At 44.3% G+C, this 8441-nt stretch overlaps 1 protein-coding gene across 1 annotated transcript in view; it reads right to left on the bottom strand.

The window, feature by feature from the left end:
• The window catches only part of Sfmbt2 (Scm like with four mbt domains 2), a 172180-nt gene extending 164237 nt beyond the window's left edge, over positions 1-7943 (bottom strand). The window contains exon 1 of the mRNA XM_052157580.1: positions 7814-7943. Coding sequence (XP_052013540.1) covers positions 7814-7910 — 97 coding nt within the window. The 5' untranslated portion in view covers positions 7911-7943. The remainder of the gene's footprint in view (positions 1-7813) is intronic.
• Between the last annotated feature and the right edge of the window lie 498 nt (positions 7944-8441).

The following is an 8441-nucleotide window of genomic DNA, read 5'->3' on the forward strand; positions in this document are numbered from 1 at the left end:
AATACTGAGTTAACAAAAGGAAAGGGAGCTGGAAAGGCAGCTCCTCTGGTAAGCTGTTCAAGGATGAGGACCTGAGTTCAGATATCCAGGTAGTGTGTGTGTGTGTGTGTGTGTGTGTGTGTGTGTGTGTGTGTGCGTGCGCGTGTAAGGATTTAATGAGAAAGTCTGCCAAAAAAACAATGGCGACTGATTGGTTCAGGAAGATACCATTGGTGTCAGGCGTACAGAAAGAGAGAGACAGAGAAAAAGAAACAGGAAGACAAGAAGAAGCAACTCTTTGATGCCTTTGTCAAAATTAAAAGCAGTATTTGTGCTTTGAATCAAATGAGTAAGAGTTGTCTGAAGGCTAACTACCTGATATTCGTGGATTAGCCTAACATTAGTCATGGCAGACATCACAGTGTGGGAAGGCTGGAAGAAATGCAAGGGACATTTCCAGCCCAAAGCGTGGGATAAGATATATACAGGCACCAAACTTCCTAGGCACGGAGGCCGGAGACTGGAAACTAACAGAGTTTTATAAAACAGGGACTTGAGTAACATTTTAAGAAAACTCCATTGGGCTGGAAAGCGGGCTCAGTAGGTGAGAGTGTTCACTGCTCTCGCAGAGAGTTTGCCACCCAGCAACCACCTGTAATTCCAGCTCCAAGGGATCTACCACCCTCCTCTGGCTCCACACTCATATGCACACAATAACATGGAGATACATGCACACATACAAATGCACACACATATACATGCATATCCACACATGCAAACACATACACACATATACTCACACACACATACTCACACAAACATGCACACACACATACGCGCAATGTAAGGAGAATTGAAAGGTCGCTTGAATAAACTGAGATCTCCCTGAAAGTTATAGACAGGACATCCCAGATGCCTGACACCCCTAATGTGATCCCTGGCAACATGTCTACCCCGTGCAGAGCCCTGTCTCCTGCCATAAAAGAGTTCTCAGAGCCTCCCACACCAACAGAAGCTGACAGGTTATGTGCTTCTCAAATCTCAAGGGGAAGGACACAAACGACCAAATGTGTATAATGTCCGTCAAGAGAGTTAACTCTGCTTTGAGGCAGACAAGACGGCTTAGCATACAAAGAGGCTTGATGCCGAAAAGGGAGGCCAAAGTTCAATCCCTGGAATCCACAAGATGAAAGAACAGAATCCGGAGAGCTGTTTTCTGATTTCTTAAAGTACATTGGAGGAAAGAAAGAAAGAAAGAAAGAAAGAAAGAGAGAGAGAGAGAGAGAGAGAGAGAGAGAGAGAGAGAGAGAGAGAGAGAGAGAGAGAGAGAGGGAGGGAGGGAGGAGAGGAATATTCTAAATTCTGCACACCTGGGATTTGAAAGGCAATTGCCAAAAGATTATATAACCAGACGCATCAAATATTACACTTTAAGATAAAGACCAAGTAAAGTTGATGTTGAACTTCAAATGATTAGAGCTAAGCCGCCTGTGACAGTTGGCTATTTCACTCAGGGGGCAAAGCCCTGGGGACCTGGAAAAGCCTTTCTAGACCAGGTTTCCTTAAGAGGGACACCTCACCCTAAATGTGGATGGCACCATTCGTGAGCTAGGCTCTTGGCCTAAGTAAGAAGAAGAAAGGGAAATAGAGGACCAGCATTCCCATCTCTGCTTCCTGACTGAGGGTGCAATGTGACCGGACACCTCAAGTGCACGTCACTATGACTGACAGTCAGACTATGAACCAGAAATAAGCCTTCCCTTCCTCAAGTAGTTTCTGTCTAGTGCAAATGTAACTAATACGTGTCTGTGCATGTGATTTTAACCCGTCCTCAGGGCTGTCAAGAAGACACGGTGCAAAGCACTGCACACACAGTTAAAAGGAACGCTTAGAACGTTCCACTTCTCTTAAAGAGATGTTCAAAGGATGTCAACCTTCAACTCATACATCCTTCACAAGCAAGAGCTGACTCCACTGGCCAAGAGAAGATGCCACCTCCGGGCACGATGTGCCATGCTCTCAGGAGGACGGGAGGGATGAAAAATTGGGGGCGGGGGGTAGGCTTCTAAAATGAGAGGCAACCCTGTCTCCTGGTGATTTTTCAATTAAGGGAAAGAAAAGTGATTGTCTTGTTATACTCTATATAGTCTAAGAAATGAATAGAAAATGGTATTTTATTTTATAATCAGAAGATGCAACTACCTTTTAAGACAAGTTCTCACTATCTGGGCCGTTTAGCCCAAACAGGCCTCAAATGTGTCATCCTCCTGCCTCAGCATCCCAAGAGGCTGTGGTGGCATATTCTTGCACCACTAGGCCCAGTTAAAAGAAGCTCGTGGAACATGATGACCTTAAATGTCGCTTTCCACATTGATTTGTTACAGCTGCATATTGAATGTATTCTGATAAAGATGCTTAAACCAGACCCAAGAGAACACGGCCGTGCTCTCACAAAGCGTCTAGGTCCTGAGCTGCAACCTCAGCTAGGAAGATACACGAATTGGAGCATCTAAGACACCGAAGTAAACAAGTTATTCTGGCCTACTACAGAAACACTTCATAAACATAAGCCACACGCCAGACCCAGGATGAGATTAAGTAACACAAAAATTGTGTGTCCAACACTGGGAACTCTAGTCACACGGTTGGAACAATAAAGCTGTACACAAAACTTATTCATAACACAGTCTGTTAAAATCTGCCACATACAACCCCTCCTCGGGCCTGTGTGCCCAAACAGTTGATTCTCTAAAGGCACGTTCAGTGAGCAATCGGTAAACACACGCGATGTTTATGAGGAGAGATCTCATAAAGCCAGAGAAAATATTTACAGCTGATCCATAAACCTCTTAAACCCACAAACATTTTATCAAGGAAACTCTGACAACTCCCGCACCATAAACGGTCAAGTGGGAGGCATTTCCCATGATGTCATGAAAACCCACTATGAAAAGTGACTATGAACACTTCACACCTTACAAAGAAAGCAGGCGTGTTCATTACAGCAGTTCGGTTTGGTTTGGTTTTAACAGAAAGCTATCTGTGGGACCAGAATATTCTAGAATAAACATAAATAGAATGTCTTATGAAAAGCTGGAGCACAAGTGACTTCAAATAAAAATATAGTAAACAAGTGGCCCATACATCTTTTTTCTTAATAAATGCCGGGGATCAGCTCACTTTACAACCTGAAGGGAGCCTGGCCTGCAAGGCTGGATATTAAAGCCTGCCTGTGGCTGTTACGATACAGGGCTCCGGAAACGGGCAGATTCTCCATGAACAAAATCTTGCAGAAGACAATCTCTCAAATGTTAGGTAATTTTTTTAAACGCGAAAAGAGATAAGAAGAAGGCTTTAAATCATCTTTAGATACTGGTAGCTCCTCCCATCACCAGGAGAGGAAACCAGGGCAGTTGTGAACAGTTCTCTGAACAACCCAGAAAAGGAACTACAGCTGCCGGCCCTCCCTGGATCTGAACGCACAACTGCAGCCTGAAGCTCCAAGCGCGGGTAGGGGGTGAGGGAGTGCATGTGGGTGTGCAAATATTGACTCACAAGAACTAGTTCTCACAAAGAGGAGTAGTAAGCCCTGAACTTTTCTAAGTGTGTTGACCCATGATCTCCTAAATAAAAGAGGCCCGGTTGTCTGGATGATATATTCCCAGGGAGTGCCAGGCACAGCACTTCTAAAGTGACCAAGACAGGACGTCTAGCCTGGGCTGGCCATAATGACATAAAGTGCCCTGTCTCTTAATCCATAGACAGATCCACAATATATATGGAGAGAGATACGTTTAATACACAGAAGCATTCTTTGTGTGTATACATTGTGTGTTCACGTATGTGAGTACGTCTGTGACCGTGTGCGTGCAGGGCAGAGTCAATGGTCACTCATCAGGAGCTGTCCACCTTGTTTTAAAGACAAGATCTCTCACTGGCTCACCAATTAGCATAGCGTGGCCAGTCAGCGAGCCTGAGGCTCTCCTCATCTCTGCCTCCCTGACAGTGGGGTGATAAGTGCATACTTTTCTCACAAGGGTTCTGGGGATCGAATTCAAGTCCTCATACATTAAAGTCAAGGACTTTATTGACTGAGCTTATTATTACTGACTAGCCATTATTATTATTATTGTTGTTGTTGTTATTATTATCATTATTATCATTATTATTATTATTATTATTATTATTATTATTATTTGTGAGACTCAAGTTCACATGTTCAGCTTTCTTCTTCTGCCTCAGAGGCTGGCCTTGGCTGCACATTGAGCAGGCCTGCACATGCCTTGTCTCAGAAGCCATTTTATTACAGTCACCCTCCATTCTGCTACTCTCCACTCTGACGGAAGGCACCCTGAAGTCCAGCCATACAATTTCAGTGGGCTTCATTCCTGCAGGCCGTGGGGTCCGCCGGGGAGACCTGTGCCTCCTCCTTGTTTAGCTGTACTTAACTGAGGTGCACACTCTTTGTTTCTGGGGGGATGGGAGGAGTGCCCTTTATTTCAAGAACAGGACTCACATTTGAGTTCCCGATCCCAGATAAAATCAGAGCTCTCCTGAGGAAAAGCCAAAAGAACGAGAGAGAGAGAGAGAGAGAGAGAGAGAGAGAGAGAGAGAGAGAGAGAGAGAGAGAGGAAGAAACCACCAGCGAGACTCAGTTTAGTCTCAGCCGAGATAGATCCCATGAAAGAATCATCCTTGCAAGGCACTAAATCAGCCAGGGGCAGATGGAGAGAGAAAAGAAGCAAGGAACACACTGAAGCCACCAGACTCATTTTCTGACCCTTGATCATCAGGTAAAATCATTTCCTCCAGAGAGGGCTATAGAGACTCACTTGTGCTCTCTCTCTCTCTCTCTCTCTCTCTCTCTCTCTCCCCAACCCCCTCTGCCTCTGAACCTGGGGCCTCCCTCACATATCTCACATGAGCTAAACAACTGCTCTACCAGTGAGCTATCTATTCCAGCCCTGTTTATACATCCTCGGAGACGAAGTCTCAGCCAGTGAGCTTTCAGCATAATCCTGACCCCTGTAACCCAGGCTGGCCTCCAGCTCACAATCTCCCTGTCTCAACCCCTCAAGCAGTTAGCGTTATGGCTAAGGAGATGCCATCATGGGTCTGTTGCGTAACAGAGGGAGAAGGGCTGGGAGAAAGAAGAAAAGGGAAACTGAGCTGCTGGGAGGCGGGGTCAGGATTGCTGACATCAGTGCCCCAAGCAACTTGATGGTGGCATCTAGTGTCCTCATCCGTAAGATATGTTATCTGTTTTAATATTCAAACCTAGATGTGGCTTAGAGAATAAACTGTTCTTTTTTTAGTCTATAAAGTTTTAGACTCACTTTTAAAACCTGTGGCACTGTGTTGCATCCATGACTCCTGACAATATGCTCACCCACATAAGACCACCCCAGTCGGCATCCCAGTACAGGGGGGGAAGGGTACCACCCAGCCCTAGCTGAAGAATTACAGACAGTGGATGGCTATTTTGTTTGTTTGTTTGTTTCCAGGACAAGGCCCCTGATAGCTTCCCCATGCCCAAGTGGTCAGGTCTACACTCAAGTATATATAAACAACACTAATGGGCCTCAGTAGAGTATATAGGAATATCAACAATAATTATGGAGAGAAAAGACATAAATTTGAGGGGGAAATGGGAGAACATAGAACAAGCTGAAGATGGAGGTATGATGAAAATACATTGTACTCATGTATGAAATTCACATACAAAAATTTTAATTAAATCTACAGAAATGGTAGCACTATCAAAGCCTCTTTATCTCAAGGATATAACAAAATACTAAGAAACAGGGACGCAGAAGCCCACACACAGCCCAATGAGAAAGACCAGGGTCAGAAGCTGCAAAATACGAATATAACTTAGAATTATTTAGAAATCTCAGTGTTAAAGATCAGCGCATCGTGCGTGATTTAAACCAACCACTACTCCAGAGTAAAGCACAAATCAAGAATGAGCGTCTGCGATGCGTTTTCAGCCTGGAATCCCCCAGACTCTGAAATCGTCCTGAAGAACTTGTCAGTAAGAATAATTTCCTGACAGTAGATTATCCGTAATGAGTGTCAGAATCTACTTACACTAGGGAGAAATATGGCAGCTGCGTGGAAAGCGAGACCCACCCCTGAAAACGACACAGCCCCCAAAACGGCGCTGTGTGCAGGGGAACGCTATAAAAATCCAGGCAATGCCCAGGACCTTCCAAAGGATAAGAGTGTAAGATTACTTCACTCCCCACACAGAGAAAAAGATAGCAGGTGGGGACAACTAGAGCAGAGCCTGCCTAGCATTCTCAAAGCCACTGGTTCCATCTCCAGCATCATACAAGAAGCCAGTGTGGCTAGAGAGACACCCCAGTCAGTGACGTACCTGCTGTACACCTGTAAGGACCTGGGTTTGAATCCCCAGCACCCACAGGAGAAACAAGCACTGTGATGCATGCTCGCTTGGAATCCTGGGGCTAGGAAGGCAGAGACACTTACAGGTTAGCCAGCCCAGCCAAACCAGCATGTGCCCTAGGTCAGCAAGGGGCCTTGCCTCAGAACATGGGTGGAAGGCTGGTGGAAAAGGTCAGGGGGTGAAAGTGCTGTGACTGCCAGGTGGTGGTGGCAGCGCACGCCTTTAATCCCAGCACTTGGAAGCAGAGGCAGGTGGATTTCTGAGTTCGAGGCCAACCTGGTCTACCGAGTGAGTTCCAGGACAGCCAGGGCTACACAGAAAAACCCTGTCTCGAAAAAAAAACCACAAAAAAAAAGAAAGAAAAGAAAAAAGAAAGAAAGTGCTTGTGACAGAGGCCTGATGACTTACGAGGAAAAAAGTTGTCCTCTGACCCCCTCCACCACATGTGACCCACAAATTTCTGCCTCAACTGTTACTAATAATGAATAAAGATAAATAAGATGGAGAGCAACTGAAAATGATACTCGAGGTGAACAGTGTGTACATGCTTGAACTGGAACACATGCAAACACATATATACACACACACACACACACACACCCTTCATTATTTCAAAGTGAGAGCAAACTTGGTAATTTCATTAGACAGGCCAACTCTCCCCCTGAGTTAATGGACACATTTTGTTGAATTCGCTGTAGCAAATATTAATGATTCATTGGGTTCTCTTGCCCTTATTTAATTTGCTGATATATAAATCATGCAATTCTATTTTCAGAAAAATAAAGTATCATTTTAAAATAATCCAGTGCATAAATATTTTTAGAGATGCATTTATAAAGTCATTAAATATTAAAATCCAATTAAAACCAATCTGGGTGTTTTTCTTGGTTTTTTTGTTTATTTGTTTTTTGTTGGGTTTTTTTTTTTGCTTTGTTTTATTCAATTATATCACACAAACTCACACAACCCAAATTTCTTTCACGCTACATGCTTTCCAAAGACCTGCTCGCTGCTTCAAAGAGTATGCCAGTAATGTCTTCTCTCACAGTTCTTCATTTCTCACGGAAACTAACCTGGGATAGCGCTGAGGAATGGTAGAGTCACTAAACCTAAGAGCCCCAGGACATCTGTCGTGACAGCACAGACACCTACAGACATTTACCAGCCGCAGACAGCGGGATTCAGACACGCTGTGCCCCCTCGCTGTAACCTAGGCCACTCTGTCTGGTATGATCAATATCAATATTGACCCAAAACCTTTGTAACTTGACAGCTGCTGTATCTGTGCTGTATCTACTGTGTGGTTTGGGTGGGACAGCAAATGCCAGGAGACCTAAAAACATGGCCCCGGTGTTTCCTGAGCATCTCAAGAAAATACTGGCCAATAAGCAAAGTTTCAGAAAAATCCAATGTGCAGAATCCTACCTGGGTCAAGATTCCCATTCCCATTTGCTGGGCCGGTTATCTTTTCCAAAGAGGAGGATGAGTTGTGCTTCTTCGAAACTGGCAAATATCTCTCCATACTGATAACTATTCCTCCTGGTCCCTTAGTTCATCCTCCGGGGAGCTATATAAGGACAAGCAAAAACAGAAGATCAGAGCCATTGTGTCAGCTCCTGTAGCTCTCCGAAGGTCACAGGAGCCTCCACCAACTCATTACACTTCAGAAGCAGGGGAATGCAGTTGCCCACTGGGAATACCAAGAATCAGAACGAACAGCACATCACATCTTTATACAGCGTCAACACCAAAGGTCACAGCACAGCAAAGGTTACTAACACATGGACACATCCCCCCCCCCCCAACAAATACGATGATAGTCCATCAGCCTGGGTCACACACAGCCTCTCTAAAAAAAAAAACTTTGAATCTATAGGTAATTACACATTGCATCACATAAAAGTTGTTAAGATATATATAATTTTATTTACATGCACATATATACATATAATTCGATGTGTTCTTTATTTCACATGTAGATAAAAATCAAAGTCAACCGAAAGGCAAAGCTAGACAAGAAAAAGAAAGCTTTAGACTAAAAAGTATAAAACCT

This window comes from Apodemus sylvaticus, chromosome 14 (genome assembly GCF_947179515.1).
Source record: "Apodemus sylvaticus chromosome 14, mApoSyl1.1, whole genome shotgun sequence".
NCBI classification, from domain to species: domain Eukaryota; kingdom Metazoa; phylum Chordata; class Mammalia; order Rodentia; family Muridae; genus Apodemus; species Apodemus sylvaticus.